The sequence below is a fragment of the Erythranthe guttata genome, chromosome 8, assembly GCF_056151865.1.
Source record: "Erythranthe guttata isolate IM_541 chromosome 8, IM_541, whole genome shotgun sequence".
NCBI lineage: Eukaryota > Viridiplantae > Streptophyta > Magnoliopsida > Lamiales > Phrymaceae > Erythranthe > Erythranthe guttata.
The window spans coordinates 17,750,559-17,774,616 of NC_142540.1; the positions used below are offsets into that span (position 1 = coordinate 17,750,559).

Here is a 24,058-nt window from a genome sequence, read left to right on the forward strand (position 1 = left end):
GGGCTAGCTAAAATTTCGAGGTTCGGGGCAGCGCCCCGAAAAAATTTTTAGGTCAAGACATTGCAAAAATAAGTTTATATTGATATGTTTTAATCAAAATGTCAAATATATTATAATTTTATCGTATTTTAAACTTGACAAAAAAATCTAAATTAATTCAAATTATTCTAATAATGTATCGTATTTAGTATATTGGGGATTCATGGCATCGTCTCATATTAATTTTTAGAGTTATTGATAAAAAAAAAATCAAAAATATGTAATTATTCATAAATTTTATTTCAAATAATACAAGTTTTCACCATTTTATTTTATATTTTTATATTAAATTGATATATATATATAATTATAATTATGGAGAAGAAAAAAAATTAAGGATTAAGATACATATTTGCAAAAACTTTAGGGGCCAAAAGTAATATTCAAAAAATACAGTGCCAAAATACCTAAATTTTTTTTTCATCTTGGGGGTCAACAGCCCCCCTAGCCCCTTGTAAGTTCCGCCTATGTATACGTTCATTTTTATGGTGTTAAATTAAACATAATCTTCTAGATTTCGTAGAATGTTCTCTAATTTGTATTCGTTTGTGCAGAAGTACAGTTTCTGGTGTACCATAATTTGATATTTATAAGCCAAGAGACACATCTTATGATCATCTTATTTTAAAATGTGGAGCTCAAATGAAATAAAACGGGTAAAAACTGGAGAATATTCTACATAATCTAGAAATTTCCATTAATTCAGCACCGCAAGAACGGGGTGGTTATAATTACCTAAACATTATGGTTTTTTTGTAATTTTACCTTACCTTAGGGTGACCGTAATTTACCCTATTATAAATGGACTATCTTTATCTATGTAATCAACGTGCATGTTAAGAACAATCTTAAGTTCAAATTAACAAAATCAAATAATATTTATTATTATTATTATTCAAATAATTGCAATAATGTTGACCTAGAAAAGTAACAAGTTGAAATCTTCTTTTGAGGATTAAATTTATGAGATACAGATAGGAGCTCTACCAGATTTTCATTTAGGTTGTTGTGAGTTAAGAATATGTCAGCGTAAATAAATCTGTTGAAAATTAATTAAATATTCAATCAAATCATTATTTATTTATTTATGTTGCTGTAATTTGTAGATATATATAAAGAAAGGTTGTTGAAAGAACCACTAACAAGTAGGTGATGAGTGTTGACATAATTTTCGTTATATAGATTTCAGTCAAATTAATATGGGGAATTGGGGATTAGTTAAGTAGGGACCCTTCTCTCAAGCTTCTAAGCCACCTTGTATTACAATTTAGGGTAAATTACGTTCACACCCCAAAGTAATGTCAAATTACGAAAACTCCCTTATGTTTGAGTAATTACAAGTATCTCCTTCAACAGTGTACTTTCTTACGAAAAAACTCCTAATTCAGTTGGTATGGACTTGTAAGACAATAACATAGTTGAGTGGATTGTAATTGGAGGGTAACTTACAAGCATCCCCTAAGGTAAGGTCTATTAACGAAACCCCCCCCCCCCCCCCCCCCCCCCCCCCCTTATTTTTTTCCATAATTACATCAACCCCTTGTAATTTGTAGATTTCTTACACTAACACCCCTTTGTAAGGGGTAGATGTAAAATTACAAACTATAGGGTCCCGGATATAATTTCTCATAAATAAGGGTTTTTTCGTAATTACACTTTACCTCGGGGAATATTAGAAAAATAACAATCGACCTGTTCTTTTTGCTGATTGGTCCAAAACTCAAAAAATTTCACCTTTCGCTTTTGTCTCGTAACCAAAAAGTCGCATTTTCTAGGTCAAAGAAATTAATATAAATCATAAGTGCAATCTAAAATGGCCCAAATATCACTATCACCAGATAAGGACAATTTAGTCAATTCACTCCACTCACATCTGCCTGCCATTAAACTCAGTCTGCCTCTGTCACCATTCATGTGTCCCGATTCCAAAATGCGCACCCGACCCGGTACAGTGGCACATCACGTAAATTACACATCTGTCCATGGGCATTTTCGTCAATTCAAATTCCCCATCAAAAAGATTAATTTAATAATTAATCTGGCTGACTGATAATTACTCAACAAGATAAAATGAGCTATAATCTTAATTTATCATTTAATTTGATTTAATTAATGTCACGTTATCAATACAAGATTTCCGATACTAGATACACTATTTATGCTGAGCTGTTAATTATGATTCTAAATAAAGAAAGGGGATCACTATTTCAAATCCCAAATTTTGCTTACTTGAATACCAAAAAAATAAAAAATAAATAATTAATTGTAAATTACTTTAATACCCTTAATGAAATTAAAACCAAAAAAATATTACAAATATTATTTTTCTTTCTTAAATACCAAATAATCAAAAACTCAAAAAAACCATTTCCCTCCTCCACCTCCTTCTTCTCCCTCCCCAAAAACCCTTCTAAAAAATCTTCCTCACAACAAACCCTTCTAAAAAATCTCACAACAAACCCTTCTAAAAAATCTCAAAACTAAAGAAATTAAAACCTCACAAAACGTATAAAATTGAGTTATAAGACAATAATATGGTAGTATATATGAAAGGAGAACACATTAAGGTAAGTATCGATGTCTTTTTTGAGCTTCGAAGTCGATTTTGAAGTTTTTTTTTTTTGAAACCCGCCGGCAATTTTCGACACATACAAGTCGATTTTTTGGTCAATTTTCGACACCAACGTGTCGAAAAAAAAAAAAAAAAAAAAAAAAAAAAACAAATTTCGACACCTACCTGTCGAAAATTCTCCAAATTTCGACAGGTATGTGTCGAAAAAATACTGTTGGTAAAAAAAAAAAAAAAATTTTTTTTTTTTTTTTTTTTTTTTTTTTTACCAATAGTGTTTTTCGACACATACCTGTCGAAATTTGGAGAATTTTCGACAGGTAGGTGTCGAAATTTGTTTTTTTTTTTTTTTTTTTTTTTTTTTTTTTTCTTTTTTCGACACGTTGGTGTCGAAAATTGACCAAAAAATCGACCTGTATGTGTCGAAAATTGCCGACGGGTTTCAAAAAAAAAAAACTTCAAAATCGACTTCGAAGCTCAAAAAAGACATCGATACTTACCTTAATGGCTTCTCTTTCCACATATACTACCATATTATTGTCTTATAACTCCATTTTATAATTTTTGTGAGGTTTTGATTTTTTGAATTTGGAGATGTTTTGGAGGATTTAGGAAGATGAAAAAGATAGGGTTTAATTGGGTTGTCGCGGCAGTTACGAGCACGTGCGGTGGCGTTCGGCGGCGGCGACGGCGGTGGCGGCGGCGGCGGCGACGGCGGTGGCGGCGGCGGTGAGGGTTGGAGAGGAGAAGAAATGGTGGAGGTTTTTTTTTTTTTTACAACAAAGGGTTTTTTTTTTTTTTTTTTTTGGTTTTTGAATAGGTAATTTCTAAAAAAATTTGATATAATTGATATTTTGTATGAAAGGGTGTTTTTGTACTTTTCTTTTTATTTTGGTATTAAAGTAAGAAAAAACTGATAAATATGTACTCAATTTTGGTTTTAAACTTGGTAGTATTCAAGTAAGCAAAAATTGGGATTTAAAATAGTTGCCCCCATAAAGAAATTATCTAAATATTAGTAGGTAGCAAATTTAGCCAGTTAATTCTGCTTAAGCATATTTCTTAATTTAGCCGACATATTATATTCGTGTTTATTATTTGGACTGGTTTCTCTCTCTGAAGCTTCGAATCTAAGAAGAGTGTTTATAACGATGGTGACACCTACCGCACAGGATCGCACCTCCTTCTTCTTCTCCTCTTCTTCCTCCTCTGCTCCAACAATGCGCGCTTAGGTTAAACTGTGCGTTCGCGACTAAGCACTTTAATATTCAACTGTATACTCACCGTACACCGGCGCAATGGAGGGGCGAGTAGCGGCCAGCTCTTCTCTGTTCTTCACTCAGCTTGTGGTGATCGCGGCGGCGATTTTCAGTTTACGCGCCGTCGTTGATGCTGCTACCGATCCTAGTGACGGTACGCATTTCACATTTTTTTTTCACTTATTGCTTTTTTTTTTTTTTTTTTTTTTTACTTTATTGTTTTCGGCTGGTATTAGCTTGATTTGATTTATGAGCAGCTTGAATTTGAAGAAATAAATTGGAAAATGAGTAGTTATTTTCTCTTCCATTATCGATTTGGGGATTCCAGGTTTTTATTTTAAATTATTAGATTGTGAAGGAGAATGCTATGAGGTTTTACTTAGTGGAACATATTTGGATGAAAATCCATAATCGCAATTTTGGAGCTAATTTTCTAAACAAAGTTTTAATCCATGGACTAATTTTTGGAGCTTCTACTTTGGTGAGGAAGGCATGAAGAAATTATCTATCACTAATTTATACATCTAGTTCGTTTCATCATTTGTAATGTATTGTGTGAGACTGTATAATCATTAAAAATATTATTTATTTTGTCGAAAGGAAAATAATGCTTATGAATTTGATTTGCTATATTTTTCCTTTTACTCACCAAAATCATAGATCCGAACATCATGCAAATGTTTGGCCAGGATTTGAAGAAAATCGAAGATCGAGAAGTGCATGTATAGAAAAACAATCTACCTAATTCTGTCGTGAATGTGAATTATTTATATACTTGTTTTAGGCAGGATTGAGAAACGTGTGAAGATATTTTGTTATATAGCTGTAAATGTTTACTGAAGTTAGTATCTGTTTTCTGAATGTTTGAGTTGCATTTGCCTACTGTGTTGCAGTTCAAGGGCTACAAGTTTTGTACACGTCTTTGAATAGTCCTTCACAGCTAACAGGCTGGAAATCGAGTGGTGGCGATCCATGTGGAGAATCATGGAAGGGTATCACTTGCCAAGGTTCTTCAGTTGTCTCTATGTGAGTATTACTTTCCTTAAACTTTGTTAATGTAATAGTTATTACATGTACCTGGAAATCTTAATCTACGAGTTTTCAAGCTCATGAGAAACTTTTCTTGATTGTTGAACAGCCAGATATCTGGTTTGGGAATCACTGGTTCAATGGGATACTTGCTCAGCAACCTTGCATCACTCAAGACATTGTAAGATAGCTACTTATTAAATTGGATCTATAAGTTTTTGTGCTATTCGCTTTCGTTTTGTGGTAAATCTTTTGTTCATTTCCATTTTATGGTGCAGGGATATGAGTAACAATAACATTCACGATTCGATTCCATATCAGTTGCCGCCAAATCTTACGAGCCTGTAATGTTAAATTATTTGACTTCTCATAGGAGCTATAGTACTTGTTCTAAATGATTAAAGTTCTGATAAGTTTTCTATCTTGGCAGAAACCTTGCGGGCAACAATTTTACTGGGAACATTCCTTACTCGATAGCTACTATGGGCTCACTTAATTATCTGTAAGTGGACTGTTTGCATTATCTATCCTAAGTGGTTTTCGTCATTTTTTCTTATGTCGAGATGTATTATTCATGGTTCTTAGGAACATCAGCCGAAACATGTTATCTCAGGGAATTGGAGATATGTTTGCCAATCATTCTGCACTAGCAACTTTGTGAGTTTCTGTGTTTTATTTTTCTGTGAATGCCAATTCCTTTTTTAATGATTCTAAGTAGCACACAACTTCTATTTTTAGTTCTGTTTTGTATGCATAAAATCTATTTGTTTAAGAACACAAGGCAATTTCAGGGATCTATCATCAAACAGTTTTACTGGGGATTTGCCACCGTCCTTCACATCTTTGTCCAATCTTTCAACTCTGTGAGTATGACAATTGTTAATTAATAAAGCACTTCCGTTTTCGTTTTTTTTCTTTCCCTTTGCATTGCTATGGACTTTATATTCACATACTTTTTTGGCAGTCAAGTACAGAACAATCAACTTACAGGCTCTCTCAACGTCCTCGTCGGTTTGCCTTTGACAAATTTGTAAGTGTCCAGCTCCACTAATGAAAGATATATTGGGTTTTATTTTTCATCAATATAATTCTTATTCGTATTACATTCTGCAGAAATGTTGCAAACAACCACTTCAGCGGGTGGATCCCACAAGAACTAATTTCCATACCCAATTTCAAGTAAGTGATTGCAGTTATTTACTAAAAGTACCTCTCATAATTTAATTTCTTACTATTGTTAATTATTTCACCTAAAATTTTCATAAACCAGAAATGATGGAAACACATTTGCCAATGGCCCCGCCCCTCCTCCACCACCATATACCTCACCGCCACCTGGCAGATCTCGTAATAGCAGTAGGCAAGCTCCTCCGAGTGGTCATACACCTGACTCCAATGTCAATAGAAATTCTCATAGTGAAGACAAGAATGTATTGACAACAGGGCCTATAGTAGGCATAGTTATAGGAGCTCTGTTTGTAGTAATCTTGTTGCTGTTCGCACTATTTTTTTGCCTTAGAAGGAAAAACAAGAAGGAAGTTGCTGCACGACCCTCTACAGGAAGACTTCCTGTTATCACCGAAAAAGGTTGTTTTCGACTCTTATGAACATCTTCGTTCGCATAGATTTTGGTAAATTGGGTACATTCCTCTGTTTAATCCGTCATCTTAGACTGTGTTTTTCTGTCTAGTGGATTTGGAGATGCAAGAGCAAAGGCCAAAGCCTGCAACTAGTGCACTTGATTTAAAACCACCACCTGCCGAAAATGTAACTGTGGAAAGATTACAAGGGAAAAACGGATCTATAAGGAGAATGAAGTCTCCAATAATCGCTACTTCTTACACTGTCGCTTCTCTTCAGACAGCAACCAATAGCTTTAGCCAAGAGAATCTTGTCGGTGAAGGCTCCCTTGGTCGTGTTTATAGAGCAGAGTTCTCCAATGGGAAGGTAATGAAATCCTTGTTTTCTTTTTTTCAGTACAAGTTGCAAAAGGTTTGAATGTAATAAATTTATGTTTTTTGTTTGTTATGTTGAGATTTTTCAGATTATGGCAATAAAAAAGGTGGACAATGCAGCGGTGTCATTACAGGAGGAAGATAATTTCCTCGAAGTCATTTCGAATATGTCTCGATTGAGACATCCAAATATCGTGGCACTGGCTGGATACTGTGCCGAGCATGGTCAACGCCTCCTTGTTCACGATTACATTGGAAATGGTAGCTTGCATGATATGCTGCACTTTGCCGACGAGAGAAGCAAAATGCTGACGTGGAATGCACGTGTTAGGGTGGCACTCGGCACTGCTCGAGCTTTGGAGTATGTTCAATTTAATCATTTTTTTTTTGTACAGCCACGATCTATCTATCACTCTTGATGACTGAGTGATAAAATCAATTTTATCTCAACTTAGGTACTTGCACGAAGTGTGTTTGCCTTCCGTTGTACATAGAAACTTAAAGTCGGCAAACATTTTACTTGATGAAGATCTCAATCCCCACCTTTCAGACTCTGGACTAGCTGCTTTGGCACCTAACACTGAACGACAGGTAAAATTAAACAAACATCAGTTCCTTTTTTCTCGTAATACACCCCACAAAAACATTTGACTCTGATGTCATAAGATCACAATTTTGCATGGTAATGTTGACAGGTATCATCAACACAGATGATAGGCTCATTTGGCTACAGTGCACCTGAATTCGCCTTGTCTGGAATATACACTGTAAAAAGCGATGTATACAGCTTTGGTGTGGTTATGCTGGAGCTTCTCACTGGACGGAAACCACTCGATAGGTATATATATCTTATTTTTTCCGATTTTCATATAATGACAATATATATAGTGTACAGTGTATATACATTATATTATATTTTATTGCCATGATCAGTTCGAGAGCGAGATCGGAACAGTCACTTGTGAGATGGGCCAGTCCTCAACTCCACGATATCGATGCTTTAGCAAAGATGGTGGACCCCACCCTAGACGGCATGTATCCTGCAAAGTCTTTGAGCCGTTTTGCTGACATTATTGCCCTCTGTGTCCAGGTATTATTCACCTCAAAATTTACCATCAAATTATAAAAATATACTAGACTAGATTCGAGTAAAAATATTTCTTTTTTGTATAGCCTGAACCGGAATTTCGACCACCGATGTCTGAAGTAGTACAAGCGTTGGTCCGTTTGATGCAAAGGGCGAGTGTTGTAAAAAGACGATCGAACGAGGAATCGGGTTTTGCATTCAAGACTCAAGATCATGAAGCAGGTGACATGTTGTAATAATAATAATAGCAGGTGTATCCAATTCCAGGCTTAATTTGGTCACTGGCCTTTGCAATTTTTGCATGTACACAATTGTGCAAAGGTAAACAAACAATCCCGGCTATAAAAACAAAAAGAATTGAAGGCAAAAAAATGATACGTTCATAATAATTAAAACGAATGCGAAAGAAATGTAATTACGTTGATTACTACTACGTGAGAAAGTTACTAATCGTTTACTATTTGAGGTATCTAATTTTACTGTCGATTATTTCATTAATTTCTATTTTGCAGATAATTTTGTTTTAAAGAAAAATAATTATTAGAAAATACTCAAAAAGTTGTACAAGTGTAGAAATTGGAACAAAATTTTCGATTTCTGCTGATTCTGATCCGAAATTTTCCGATTTTGGAACAATCTTTTTCAATCTGAATTTTGAAATTCCGGGTTCGGATTTTTCCGAAATTATTTGGATCAGAAGCCCACATGAAAATTAATGATTAAGACAAAATTACAGAAGATCTCAAACACAAGCAAATATACAAAACAGACTATAACTTCACCACCATCACCGTAATTATATATACACAATAGAAAACAACAGCTGCATAAAATCAACATGCATGCCCATACACGTACACCAATTAGCACCACTCACGTGCGTATTATTCTTGAATTTAACTTTCAACCTTTATTTAATCAATTTTGCACTAAATGAAGTAGATAAAATTTGTTTACAGGTAATTTTTGGATCCAAAAAAAAATTATATATTTTTTTGGAATCACCACAAAAATTAGAATCATATCAGAAATTGAAATTTTATTCCAACTTTCACCCCTAATCCATCACTTGACCAATCGTGGCTTCAGGATTACTGTAATAAAAAATATTTAAAAAAACAAAGAAAATAATGTGGAAAATATTTGCCATTCTCAACCTAAAATTAAATATGAACTACTACCAACACAGAGGGACGAATACAACATAGTTTCATACACATAGTTAACATGTGAGTAATTAAGTTAACATGATTAATCTCTTTACCAAGCAAGAACTGCGTACAACATAGTTTCATACACACAAACTAATGACTATACTTACAAAAAGGCCACTAGTCTAAGCAGAGGGAATCAGTTTTCTGCTCTGTACATTACTCGATAAATATCAGCGGCATTGAATACATACTGATACACATAAAGGATTAATATTACATTTCTGCATCAGAGCCTTCGAAATGGAAACCGGTTACTTCTTCTGCCTCTTCGGCTCTACCTGCAAGAGAGATGTGAATCCGATATTTTAGTCAAAAAGGGTCTTCAAAATTTCAATAAAACTTCCGACTATACTCTTTATCATTTTAAATATTAAAAAAATACCTAAACTATTATATACCATACTAGATTCGCTAATGGAAAAGACAACGAGCACTTTAGCCTTTACCTTAACATTAGTGAGAGGGGTTTTATGAGGCTTCTTTACATCCTCGTCAGATCCATGTTCGGAGCAAACAAAGTGAGCTAACTGTTTTGCCTGTTCTATTGTCAAATCTACACAAGCAGGATGGTACCTACACAAAAAAAAAAAACACACACACACAGACAGTTCGTAAAAGGGCAATATCACAAACCACAACAATTATACGAGTACCATGGCTTTTTAACCATCCTTAAAGAAAGGCAATTACGCTATTCTAAATGTCAGTGTATCAAGAAACGACAACCAATTTCACTTATGTCACTTAGAAGGAATTAAGAGGCATCAATAGCGCTGAATTCTCCCAAACGAAAGAATAAGTTGTTTTTGAGTGAGGGGAGAAAAAAAAAACAGCTGGCAGTTGATTAGTGGATTGGGCCACAAAGATCCAAAAGACGAGATAATTACAATTACTAATACAACCACAACAATTTCGTAATAGAGGAAGGTAGCAATCCACATACCAGTCTTTGCACTCGTCACATTGTATCATCAGGTCGTCTGGATTATAGGGCATCTCACATTTGCAATATCTGTCAACGTATACGATCAAGAATCCATACCAAACAGATTATAGCAACGCACATTATTATGAAAAAAAAGAAACACAAATAAAAAATCATAATCTATATCCAGTGTACTACTACTCACACAGCCACTCGATCGGGCAGGAAAGCTCCAGAGGCAGGTTTGTACTCGAAACGACAGTAATAATCCTCCGCACCAACATTGTCCAGCTTAGTATAATTCTTGAAAGTGTGAACAACACACTTCCCCTCGATCGTGTGAGCACTCTGAGTGTCGAAGTGGTCGGACAAGAACAACTCTTTCGCTCCGTGAAACTGTCTCCGCCCGCCCACAGCTTCCTCTGGCCTGTAATACCACCTCACCCTAACAGTCAAACCGCTTCGATTGTCCGACTCAATTTTCTCCACACGTGCCACGTAAGGAGCTGAATTGCTCTCCGATGGTTTCATCAAGACACAGTCCCCAGCTTTCAATCCAACCAAGTACAACAATCAGAAAACGAATAGCTAAATTTTCGATAAGCCGTCATTGTTACATTATTATCTAAGAAATGAATAAAAGTACAAACATGCATGCACAAACATCAAAAACAAAGCTCCCAGCTACACTCTTAACAAAAAATAATTCCTTTACACAATAAGTTTAATAACAGTGCCATGTTTGGTACCTTTAACAACTTTGTTGGTGCCTCTAATGGTGTAAGAATCTACATCTCGTTTACCAGGTCTCGTTTTCGCCATGGATACTCAGTCAAAGCTTTCTCTCTCTACTTTCTCTGACTATGCTCGAAAAAATCCAGCGAGAAAAAAAAAATTCTTCGTTCCAGATAAATCGATTCAGGAAATAAAAATTTCTAGCTCGGATTAAACCATGGATAACAACATAAACTATCTGTAAACGAGTCGAAAATGAAGGTACATTGTCGAATCCGATTTCGAATAATCGATTTGAAAAAGAAGAAGAAAAAACCCTAGATTTTAGGGGTAGATGTTTGCGGTGAAACAAAACCCTAGAGGAGATTCGGTTTGTTGTTTTTTCACTGCTGTGTTTGGACTGAGGCTTTGGGTGATGGTATTTATTGCTGAGATTAATTAATTAACGTTTGTGTTTATGAATGTGAAAATCAGATGCTTAAGACTTAATTAAGGGTACTAATACTGTAATTAAGAATGTTGACTAATTCTTACACTTGTTTGTTGCTGTTTCGGTGATACAATGTACTCTTTTTTTTTTTTTCAAAATAAATATCTGGAATTGTTATTTAGTATTTATACAAATTTGAACGTTCTAGTAAAATTTCATTTTTAATGTTTTAACTTTTAAATCACATTGATTGTTAAAATAAATAAATAAAATAAAATAAAAAAACCAGCCCACTTGCAGTTTGGGCCCGGACACACTAATACTGAAGAATGTTAAATACTAAGAGCCCATTATAAAGTTATAAATTAAATAAGCTAAAAATGATTTTTTATGTTGATATGATATTTAACTATTTTTGAAAAAAAATAAAATTAAGTGTAGTAAAATAATTTAAAGAAATATGTTTACGAATGTTTCAATTTTTTGCCCCGTTAATATATTAATTTAACAAAAAATTCTATTTTTGTGAATAAATATAATTTTTAAATTGAGATAGTAAAAATTTCAAGTATTTTTATATACATATAAAATATATAAATAGAGAATAATTTATTCTGTAATAATTATGATAATTATTGTATTTATTACTATAAATATTAATTACAAGAATATGTTACTAAAATAAAATCAGCATAAAAAGGACAACATGAAAATAAAATCATCTAGGCACAATCAATAAATATGAAACAAGAATTAACCAAAGACAAAGCAAAAAGACTTCACCAAAACATATAAATAATACAACAATTATCCAGGTTATATAATTAATTACCAACAATACCACTCTTAAACATATCAAAATATATATAAATAGAGACACTTAATAAATGTCTCATTAAATCCACTAAAATATATATAAAATACTAAAATAAAAGTTAGTTTCGATAAAACCCTCATAAGGAAATTTAGTTTCAAAGAAGCCCCTGGGAAATATCCATGGGGAAAGGATTCCCTAAAACGCTGTCCATATAGTAATGTGGATGTGCAGCATCCATCACCACAAACTGCATATCTTCAGAAGGTTTCCAGTGCCTCTTTCTTTGGTTAATAAACCAATTGTTTATCTGTTTTTGATCCAAACCCGTCGCTTCCGCCAACGCCAGTTTCTGCGATTCCTATATTCGATAAATTTTAATTAAATTAGACGTCATTCTTAATCGAGATATTCAAGTTTATAAAGCAAGTCTTTTACGTAATCGAAATTCATCAGGTATATTCTCGAGATTATATTGTATGAATTTATTGCATTCCGAACCTCTTTGTCGTATCGAGCTGCTAATTAAAACTTCTTCAATTGCATTTTATTTATGTAAGACGGTTTTTGCTAATAAAATAACACGAGGGGTTGGGGGTGGAAATTGGGAAAAAAAAAAATGAACTGATGCGTCGATTTTTATCCAAAATTTTCCAATTTTGGAACAATATTTTTTGTTCAGAAGTTCCTAGTCCTTTTCCTCCAATTCTCGTTTTGGAACGGAATTGGAATACATACACGATTCCCATTTAAAATCTGACTTCATTTTCCGAAAATTCCGATTATTTTCAAAAAGATTAACTCATAATATGAATATTATTATCTATTTACAAATTCCATCAATTCCAATCCGAATTTTTTTTTATTTTAAAACAAGTTTTTACATTCCAATTTTTGAAATTCCAATTTCTCAGTTTTCGAAAAAAAATTGGAACAGAATTAGAATTGGTTTTTCTTCTTCAATTTTTTCCGAAAGTACTAATTCTGAATCGATCTGTCCGATTTCCAAACCCTAACGTGTCTTTAAAGCAATTTGAGAAATCAAGGAGGTTACAAATGCAATAAACCCTAAATTATACGATTTAGAATAATGCGTACGTACCGATGGATAAGGCCATTTGTAGTGACGGCTCCACCAGTCGAGCAATTGTTGCCTCGCTTCTTTAGGAAGTTTCCCTTTCTTTCGTTTCTTCATGAATTCTTGTTTAAGGCTGCCTAAATACCCACTATACTTACGTAACAGCTGTCCTTTAAGTTCCCTATCTTCGGCTTGCGGATCGATGAAACTGCTATTATTGTTCACATCAACTTCTTCTTCGGACGAACCATTTCTTTCCATCGCTTCACCACAAGCTGTGGAATAATAAATAAAAAATAAAAATAAAAAAGATCATAGCATATACTCTATGGCAAATCGATTTGATGTAATCGTCATCTATAATGCTTAATCGAACCATCTAATAAAATTACGTAACAAATCTTCTTCGGATGACCAAAAACTTCTTAGGTAACAGAAGCTTCCAAACAATCGTTTCTTCGCAAAAATGTTTCAATATTTTTTTGCTAGAAATGCACAATACAAGAAACGATATATCTAATTTCTAAGTGATTAATTAACATAAATTTAATTCGACTTAAATGCCTTAGAGAAACACAAACAAGATTCTTGAATATGTTTGAAACACCGGCAAAGAAGCGAATTTATCCCAATCAATTTTAACCAATTTATAAATCGAATTAGGTCTTCCGTTTTTCATTCAAGCAGATATATATTTTTACAAGATGTATGTAGTTATTGCAGTTTAATTTAGTATCATATTTCACATGTGTGCTTGTACAGGAAAACACACACACACACACACACACACACAGAGACAGACATAAACTGTTGGAAAATCACACAACCATGGTAGACAACAAAAAATATGCAGACACACAAAACTATATAACACACACTTCTGTTTGAACTGTGGTACAAATTAAACCTAACTAGAGTATTTATTAAATTAAATTATTAAAAAAATATATATATATGGATTCATCACGCGGATAACAGTAACATTAATTAAAGAAACAGCAAACAGAATCCCAAAGGGGTTCCAGAAAAGGAGACAGATACAAGAAATAAAAACACATGATTAATTAATGTAATGTATAGATACATACATACAATATATACATATATAAATGTGGAAGAAAGAGAAAGCCATAAAACAATGGAAGAACTGCATCTGGAAAGAAAAACAAACAACTCTTTGTTTTACCTAGTAATAAACAAATCACCATTTTCTTGGAAACATGCACATGCAGGAATTTATTAAATATATTTAACCCACAAATTCAAGACAGTAATCTATTTCAAAAACAGTAAGATCTGTGCGCAGAGTATATATATATATTATGAAACGAGATAATACACAGTAGAGAGAGAAAGAGAGGAGAGAGAGAGAGTAGAGAGAGAAACCAGGAGCAGAGAGAGAGAGGGATTTGAACTGAGACTCAATCCTGGAGAGAAACACCATGGCTTCCTTAAAGGGTTTGGAGAGTTCTTGTTCGTACTTGCTCAGCATCTCACAGTAAGCCTCCATGAACTGATCCAGCGCCGGATCCTCTCCCACGCAGCTCGTCCCGCCGCCGTGCCGCCCCATCGCCGCCGCCGACGCGCACGCTTCCTCCAGCTTCACCACCACCTCCGGCGGCGCTCCTATCTGCACCAAAAAAAAAACCCTCGAAAAGGTCAAAACTCGGAACCCTTTTTTTTTTCTTCTTAATTTTCGAAGATTTTAAGGTTTAAAAAAACCTTTTGGCAGTTGGCGTAAGCAGACAAGAGGCGGTGGTAGTGTGGGTGAGCCATGATCTTGTCCTTTGTAGAACAGCCGCCGCCGCCTCCATTAATTCCATCATCGTTGTTATTATTATTATTGCTCTCCATAAAATAATAGCCAGTGCTCGTTATATTATTGTTGCCCCCGCCGCCATTGTTGTGGTGTTCTTCAAGCATCATAGAAGAACCGCCACCGCCGCCGTGGTGGTGGTTAGAGGAAGACGGTATAAGAGGAAGGAAAAGGTTGTTATTCCGACCGTCTGTAGTATGATGATTATTATTATGAGGAGGCATCATTAACATAGGGCAAAACCCATCATTGTTTCCTCCAAAAGCCATCATACAAGAATTGCTACCACCACCACCACCACCCTCCATTTTTTCCTCGCTCTCTCTCTCTACTTTCTCTCTCTAACTCTCTCTCTCTCTAACTCTCTCTCTCTTGTATATTTCTTGGATGGAAGGAGCCACACTAACACTACACTTGATAAACCCTTGAACAATAATATTCAGTCATATAATATAATGATATGATTCACCACCACTTGTCTCTTTCTCTCTCTAGTTTCTCTCTCTCTAAGTAGTTTCTCTCTCTAAGGTGTTAGGGTTGTACACACGCATAAGCAATCTTTTTGCTTCTTTAAGGGTGTAAGCTTTGCAGGGGCCTCCCGAGTTTTGTGCTAACTGGTTCAGCCTTTTTACAGAAAATCCTAAATATATATTTCGCTGTTTGTTTGTGTTTACTAGTGTGTGTGTGTGTGTGGAGTCTGCAGTCAGTTTTGGTGAAGGCCTCTTTTGCTCTCTGGTCTCACAAATAAAGTAAAGTAAACTGGATCTCAATTAATTAATGTTTCATTAACAACAAAAACAAAAACAAAATCTTTTCCAAGGTATGAAAAGAAAGAAACCGCAAACGAGGAGGAGAGAGAAAGTTTCTGCAGAGTGCAGAGAGAGAGAGTGCGTGTTGTGTGTGTTTTGAGTGTGTATGGCAACTTAATCAAAAGGGTTTTTTTTTTCTCTTTTTTTTTTGGTTGATTAAAACTAATAATTAATAGGGGATGAGGGTTTTGTTTTGTTTTGGTTTTGGTTTTGGTTTTGGTTATGTATGGTTTACCTTCCCAAGGAAAACTCTCGCTCTCTTTTCTTGCACTGCCACTGAAACACTGCCATTACTACTGGCATAAACTAGAGAGAGAAACTGGAGATTCTTCTTTTGTTTTTTTTTTCTTCTTCTTTTCTAGAGAGAGAGAGAGAGTAGGGTTAGTTTAATTAATAGAGAAAAAAAGAAAAGTAATATATATATTAGTGATGAACGATCAAATCGAGGTGTGTATTATATTATGTATGTATGTGATGAAGATGGGGGTTGGGTTTTGGGGCACGGAATCACAATTCCAGTGTTAAATTTTGAGCTATTTTTCTTATTCTTCCTTCCCCTATTCATTTCATTTGTCCTCTTTCTTTCTTTTCTTTTTTTTTTTTCTTTTGCCCTACCAAAATTTACCCTACCCATTCTATCCTCATCAACACTCTTCACCTAACCTACCTTATGTTTTTTCTAGCTCCCCCAAGAAAAAAAAAAATTAATAACAAAAAAGAATTAACATTTTATTGTTTCACTTAAGGGATGTGATAAATGTTGCTTTAATTTTATATGATAATATTGTTTCGACTTCTAATGTGATTTTAACTATTTTTTAGGCTTCGGTTCTGCAAAACTCAATTATGAAATTTGTAGTTGTTCGACTTAGTTTTCTAATACAATTTGAATCAACCAGATTGGATGTCTGGTGCGAAAGATATGCATGAATCGATGAACAGTGTCTGCAACTTTGATGTTTTGAGATATTTAAAATTCGAAATGTAACTCATTGATGCATGATTTTGTTAACCGACATCCAATTTAACTGAATTAAGTTGGATGACAAGACAATTTCAAGGGAGTACAGTTTCATCCTGTTGAATTTCGCTGAAATCACACTAGAAAATAGTCAAAATCCCGTTCACAAGCGAAACGAGTAACATTTGAGTTTTGATGAAATGTTATTGAAACAAAGTTATTAATTTATCGAGCTTCTAATATACACGAAAGAAAACAGCCAATTGGATCTTTTGTAGAATTATGTTGTGCAGGATGGCCACATGAACAGAATTATGAACAATGAAATATTTAACCCATCTGTTATTGACAGCAAATAATCAGATATGACTTGTCTCATTCCAATTTACACAGTTAAAATACCTTCATATAAACATTGTAAATTCCTGTTTCTTCATTTTCAGTCTCACAAACTGGATTAATGGAATTTCCAAATTCAGTTTAATTTTTATTTTAAAAAATACTATTATTTCCGAATTACGGGTTGTAACGAATTAAAATTAATTTTTCACCATCGAAAAAAAATGAATTTGAACTTTTTTAGGGTAAAATACTATATTTGATTCTACCACTTTTCACACCTATTGGCTATTACTATGTGAAATTAACAAATTAAAAGGTGATTGTTATTTCCGAATTACGGGTTGTAACGAATTAAAACTAAGTTTTCACCGTCGAAAAAAAATGAATTTGAACTTTTTTAGGGTAAAATACTATATTTGATTCTACCACTTTTCACACCTATTACTATGTGAAATTAACAAATTCAAACGTGAGCCAAGCCATATCAATTTAAATTAATTTTTTTTTTGTTATTTTTTGTAGTGTAAATTAAATTTAAGGAGCATATATTTAGTTTATTTACTGGAAAAAAAAAGTATTTTTCTTGATTTAACAGGTGAATTACTTTGTTCAAAAGATTGAATAGACTATTAAACTGTTGAACATAGTAAGGACGAGCTACAAGAATTATTTAATTTATTTAAAGTTAATGATTTGATTTGATTTCGAGGGGCAGTCCAAATGTCTCTTCTGTCTATTCAAAAAAAAAAATTAAATAAATAAAATACATATATAAATATATATGTATAAATTGTTAGTATAAATTGATGGCATGTAAAATTATTGTAAATGAATAAATGTTTTTTTACCTGTCAGTTCTTTTCAAGAACATTCTGACCCTTTAATGTGACTTGTTTATACTAACCTTATTAATTTCATTTTTCAATAGTTGAAATTAAATTAAATTAAATGCTCATCATTTAACTGTTAAAAGAAAAAAAAAAAAAAACCCTATTGCAATATGCCTGATATACATTATATGTTGAGTTAAATAATTTATCAACTTTCTATTTTATTCTATTATCTATTATAATTATTTAAAATTATGTGACATGATCAAGAATCAAAGACTATTAGTAAGTACAAAAAATCTTTGATTAAGGCACTTTCAGACAGTAAGAATATAGCTAATAGTAGCCTGTCTTAGTCTCCAAGGTTAGGGTTTCAAGTAATATTTGAATTAGGGTTACAGTCTCTGTTATAACAAACAACATATATTTAATCATGAAAATGATTTTTTTTTAAATTAAAAAAAAGGGGGATGACGTCAGCATCTATGTAATAAAAGTGTAAAAGATTTTTTACAGCTAATTTGTAATAATAATAATTATTATTGAATTTGTAGTAGGCCTTAGGGCAAAGAAATATTGTAGGAAGCTAGGGTTCTTCCAAGATAGCTTTTCCTGAGTAGTATTTGCTTTAAGTCTTGTCCATCACCAGTGCCTACACTTAACCCCTATGATTTAAATTTATAATGAGACGATAAATATATAATTTTAAATTCAATAAAAAACCCTAAAAAATAAAAAGGTCAGACTTTTGTAAAATTCTTATTGTTTTATCTTGAAAAGAGTTCAATGAAAATTATTGGTGTCATAATTATTAATGGACAAAACAATATATTGATCTCATAAATTTATCCTATCATCTTAATTAAAATAAATTAAATTATTTTTTGTATTATATTAGGGGAAATTACCGTCTCACCCGCGATGTCAAATTAAGGAAAAACCTCTCACGTTTCAATAATTACAATTTGACCGTCAACTAGTAATCTTCTTACACGATCATTCATGCACTATTCAATTTAGTGCTATCTTCTAGACTCTGTGAAATATTTTTCAGTTTGTACATATTTTACCCCATTTGAACTCCATATTTTGAAATATCATATTGTGTGCATCATAAACTGCATTTTGCACAAAAAACGAATACAAACTAGAAAACATTTCACGGAATGTATAAAATCATGTTGAATTTAACAGCATGAAAGTGAACGTGCAAGAAATATTATAATTAATGGGTAGCTTGTAATTATCCAAACATATATGATTTTTTTCATAATTTGAATTTTTTTAGGGGAAGGGAATTAGTAAATTGACCTTACATTATAAATGATAAAACTAACCTTAATTATTTAATAATGTGATAAGAGAGAGTTAATACTTATAGTTGAATTAATAAGGTTAAAACATGAAAAAATGCATTTGTAAAGTGACAGAAAATATGAAACAAAAATATTTAAAAAAAAAAGACAGTCATTATGGAACAGATTGAGTATATATAAGAGATTTATTAATAAATTATTCTGGTGGAATATTTGCTTTTATGGAGGGCCTCCCTCCAATCATAAGCAGCCAAGTTTTAAAACATGATAATTAATATATCTTGTTACACTTTTAATTAAATAATTTAATTAACCCCACTTAATTAGTTCCCCTTTTATGTGTCAACCGTTCGTGCTGTCATAAAGTGGGTTCATTTCCCTTTTCATAATTATGTTTAACGAGTTTATTCCACATCAAACCCCAACCCCCCTAAAATTATTATTACTAAACAATTTGGGGGCCTTTTTGAGATTAATAAATTAGTTTGTTAAGATAAAGTCTTGCCAAAGTACAATACAATGTATTATAACAAGCATTCAGAATCGAAACCGAGAGAGACACACGAATGAATACCGTAAGTCACTGCCACGTGTTCGATATAGTAAATGAGTAGAAATTTGTGCTATGTCCTTGAGGTAACTTTTATTTATGAAACCCCCTCATTTTCCCATAATTACATCCACCCTCTTATACCTTGTAGATTTCTTACACTAACACGCTTTTGTAGAGGGTGAATGCAAGAAATTTAAAAACTATGGGGGACTGGATTTAATTACTAAAAAATGAGAGGTTTTTCGTAAATAGTCATTACCTGGGGAAGGTGATTGTAATTTTATCCTATATTATGTTGGAGGGGAAAAAAAAAAAGGAAATCTAAAGCTATGATGATTTTATTTTCTTTTTTATGAAAAAAAAATGCCAATTTCATCAAATAATAATGTAGTACTAGTCTATGTTGGGCTATTGATGGGATGAGTTTGCAAAATAAAAGAAAATTTTATGACTTTATAAAATGCAATGGTACAAGTTATATATTTATCCCATGACATGAAAAAAGACCATAGTATTCTTCTTTCTTTCTTTTTCACAAGACAAGACTCCTAAAACATACTCTACTCTCCCACTAGCCAATGTGCTTCTTCCCTTTTTACCATGTTGTTTTTTTCAAACCCCATATTCTCGGTCGGATCCTATCACTATCATATAAATTGAGGAACCCTTTTGTAAGAATTTTTTTAGGTCAGGTGAAATTACGAAAAAATCCCTCTTGTTTTGGTAGTTACAACTATCCGCCGACTATGAATAGTTTCTTACACGTCCATCATTATGGTGTCAAATTCAATATGATTTTGTACATTATGTTGAATGTTGTCTAGCTTCTACTCATTTTGTGCAAAAATTCAGTTTTTGACGCACCACAATCTGATATTTACAAGTTATGATCATCTTGTTTCAAAATGTGAAGACCAAATTAGGTAAAACGGGTACAAACTGAAGAAGAATCCACTAAGTTTGATAACGTAGTGGTGGACGTACAGGAAGATTCATAGTTGAGGGGCGGTAGTAATTACTCAAACATGAAGGGTTCTTTTGTAATTTTACCTTACTTTCGGGGGTGGCCGTAATTTTATCTAATTAAATAAAAAAAATGAAATCTTGAAGATAGCTACAATTGAGAGTATAACTTTTGGCCGACAACATATTGCTTTTTTCCTCATCTAATTCATGCCACTTTGAATGGTGAACAACTGTTTGCCCTTGTTGGATGCCTCACTATCCAATTATTCCATTTTATTTTTATTTTTATTTTATTTCATTTTTTTCTATTGTAGCATGAATATTGTGAGGCAATGTATGTATATATGCCCTATATATAGAGAGAGATACAAAGTGAGAAATGGCAACCAAAATTCCTGGGTGGCTCGTGCATACACATGCACTACCACTACCACTAGTACTAGGGTTTGACTTTTTTTTTTTTGTTATTCACTAGGATTTGACTTTTAATTAAATATCAATATTTGGCTTAGGAAAGGGAAAACTAATTAGAGAATTGATTGGAAGGAAAAATAGTGTGACTTAATTATATCTAATGAGGTAGATAAAATAAAACAAAATTAATTTCAAAGAAATAAAATTTCTCCCTTTAGTAACACATAAATCATGAATATTTCGTGTGTTCTATTGCAGTTGATTCGTTAAATTTCAGATTAAATTTCTCATACTAGGGTTTATGCAGCATTAGAGTTTTCTTTTTTGCTTCGATTTCGGTGAACTGTTCTTGATAGCGATTCGTTTAAATTGAATATTTATACAGAATTGAACTTGATTCTCAAGAGTACAAGTAAACTTGGTTATATACTAAGAAATTGCCACCAGCAACTAACTTCAATCGTATTGTGAGTTTATAGAAGTATTTAGTATAAAAATTAATATATCAAATGAATAATGTATTTTACAATTGACAATAAAAAATTATATTAAAAAAAAAAAAAAAAAAAAAAAAAAAAAGAGGATGGGTGCAATGAGCATGACAGTGTATGGGCCTCATGTACATAATTACTATTTTGCAAATTAAACAATTTGATAACTAAAAGCCCATATGGCCTTTTCCTGGCCCAATAAACCCCAAAAAGCCCATTATTTTATTACCATATTATAGTCTCTAGATTATTATCATTATTATTTATTTATTTATTTTACGAACGAAACACGCAACCACGTATGTTCGCTACAAAAATTTTTACTTTCCGCAACAATCTACAAATCACACGAAGCGTAAACTGTATTTGGTAAACCATGATATATTGACTCGACCTGAAAAATGTCGGCAGAAAAAATCGAACTCGAACAATTAAAAAATTGTTTTCTTCTTATTTCATCAATCATATCACTCTTGAGAGCAACATCATATGTCGTAATTTATGAAATTGTTGCTAGATTGAGCTTGTCACACATGCTTATTGGTTAGTGTACTGTGATTTAACGGACGCACGGTTAGTGAAATTAATATACATATATTTATTATTAGTGAAATGAATAAAAAAAAAATACAATAAGTAAATAAATAATAAATGAAAAAGCAGAGTGCACGACATGGTTAGGCCTAAGTCATGTGAGGTGTGTCATATTTGATTTTTGTCAAACTTCACACTTTTATGCCACTACCAATCAATCCCATTATTAACTATATATTATTATATCAAGTCAACACAATATTTGCTTATTACATGCAATTTTACATATATATAAAAACACAACTATCCATACTGATTTATTTTAAATAAATAATTAATTAATAATATATGATAAGAAATAATAAAGCTAGCTTTAATTAATTAACAGTATATAAAAAGTCAATAAAGAAACAAATTAATTACATTTTACAAATACTATGAGGGTTGAATTTGTTGAATTACTGTTTATAAGTAAATTATTACGCACGGTAAAAATTAAATGCAATTAATTAATTACCTGATGATGATTAATAATTTAATAGACCTTCTTGGTAAATAGGCTCTTTATGTTAAATAAATTACTTCTACGTACCCCTTCACCGGAGACGATGCCCCCGATCTCACTTTCACCTCCGCCGCCGGCGGCGGCGACACTTACTGCGCTATTCTCATCGCTTGTACAGCTCAAATGGTGGCGGTAGCCAATACACATGGGAACGTTCAAACTCAGTACTCTAGCCTTCGGTGCCGGTGGTTTCCGGCGACCCTCATTACCACCTCCGGCAGCGCCGCCGCTGCCGCGGCGGACCTTCCAAACAGGGCTGCTCCTTCCCAGGTGAACACCTGCTCTGCTAGGGCTATTAGGCGGCCACTTCCTGAACTTGGACTCGCCGGTGGAGTTGCTCCGGGAGCACGGCGCGCTGCACACTTTCCGAGCAGCCGCCACCGCGGCCGCAGGCCGCGGCCGAGTTCCGCCGTTCCCGGCGGATCTGCTCCTCGAGAAAGGCCATATGTTTATGTTCAGCTCCGCCGCCGCACTCACCAGATTACTCGCGCCGCCGCCGTTCTTCTTCTGATGATCTCGCTTCTTCTCTTTAGTAATTGGATGATCATCTGAGTACTCCAACCCTTTTAATTTATCACTCTTCTTGAAAATATACCTCCACCGTTTCGACGGAGTCAACGTGCAGTCAACGGTTGACGATGGTCCCATTTCCGGCGCCGGCGTTTCAAGGTCCTGCGGCGGCGCCGGCGGTGGAGGGTCGTGAATACTAGAGGGTTGTTGGAGTTGGAGGAGATGGAGGGGTAGGAGGAAACCGCCGGAGAAGAGCACGTCGGCGGAGAGGAGATTAGGCTGAGGAAAAGAAGGGTTTCCGACCATCCAGAACTCGAACTCCGGCGAGTTTGCATCGACGCTTACTCTTCTTCCACTGGTGCATGGTGATAGAATTCGAGGAAGGACCTCTGCTTCTTCCATTAATTAATTAATTATTTCTCTTTCTTCTTTTCCAACTCAATATATCAGTTTTTATTTTTATTTTTATTTTTAATAATGGAAAAAAATATATAATATAATATAATTGGGGTTGGAGTTTTTGAGAGAGAAAGAGACCCTACATCTATTGAAGTTAAGAGAGAGAGAGAGGAATGAGCATTGAGTAATAAAGATAGTGATAGGGACCTCTTAATAAGGTTGGTTGAGAGACTCATACTTTAAATATTTTTTTTGTAAATTGCACTTTACCTCCTTGTGGTTTGAACTTTGTGCAGATAACCTCTTATACTTTTAAAATATAGCATATGACCCCCCTTGTATTTCAATATGAGCATATATCTCTTATACTTTCAAAAATTTCTCTTCCAAATGAGCATGATTATTTACCGAAATGAAA

At 33.6% G+C, this 24,058-nt stretch overlaps 4 protein-coding genes across 4 annotated transcripts; 1 reads left to right on the top strand and 3 right to left on the bottom strand.

Annotated features, from left to right (window-relative positions):
* Positions 1–3,605: 3,605 nt before the first annotated feature.
* On the top strand, positions 3,606–8,412 carry SRF8 (STRUBBELIG-receptor family 8). The gene is made up of 16 exons (XM_012986517.2): positions 3,606–4,021; positions 4,761–4,893; positions 5,006–5,077; positions 5,175–5,240; positions 5,327–5,398; positions 5,482–5,553; positions 5,688–5,759; positions 5,861–5,926; positions 6,010–6,075; positions 6,167–6,483; positions 6,587–6,843; positions 6,941–7,212; positions 7,307–7,442; positions 7,547–7,689; positions 7,785–7,941; positions 8,025–8,412. The coding sequence occupies exons 1-16, from the start codon at positions 3,907–3,909 to the stop codon at positions 8,172–8,174; spliced, it is 2,166 nt and encodes a 721-aa protein (XP_012841971.2). The 5' UTR covers positions 3,606–3,906; the 3' UTR covers positions 8,175–8,412.
* A 722-nt stretch (positions 8,413–9,134) lies between these two features.
* LOC105962216 (chromatin remodeling protein EBS) lies at positions 9,135–11,404 on the bottom strand. Its single transcript, XM_012986516.2, has 5 exons — positions 10,827–11,404; positions 10,283–10,625; positions 10,096–10,164; positions 9,599–9,725; positions 9,135–9,430 (listed from the first exon to the last, which is right to left on the bottom strand). The coding sequence occupies exons 1-5, from the start codon at positions 10,897–10,899 to the stop codon at positions 9,404–9,406; spliced, it is 639 nt and encodes a 212-aa protein (XP_012841970.1). The 5' UTR covers positions 10,900–11,404; the 3' UTR covers positions 9,135–9,403.
* A 591-nt stretch (positions 11,405–11,995) lies between these two features.
* On the bottom strand, positions 11,996–16,270 carry STM (KNOX/ELK homeobox transcription factor). The gene is made up of 4 exons (XM_012986515.2): positions 14,857–16,270; positions 14,521–14,764; positions 13,159–13,409; positions 11,996–12,417 (listed from the first exon to the last, which is right to left on the bottom strand). Exons 1-4 carry the CDS (start codon positions 15,256–15,258, stop codon positions 12,214–12,216), a joined length of 1,101 nt encoding a protein of 366 aa, XP_012841969.2. The 5' UTR covers positions 15,259–16,270; the 3' UTR covers positions 11,996–12,213.
* A 6,268-nt stretch (positions 16,271–22,538) lies between these two features.
* On the bottom strand, positions 22,539–23,821 carry LOC105961904 (uncharacterized). Its single transcript, XM_012986166.2, has one exon. The coding sequence runs from the start codon at positions 23,641–23,643 to the stop codon at positions 22,702–22,704; it is 942 nt and encodes a 313-aa protein (XP_012841620.2). The 5' UTR covers positions 23,644–23,821; the 3' UTR covers positions 22,539–22,701.
* Between the last annotated feature and the right edge of the window lie 237 nt (positions 23,822–24,058).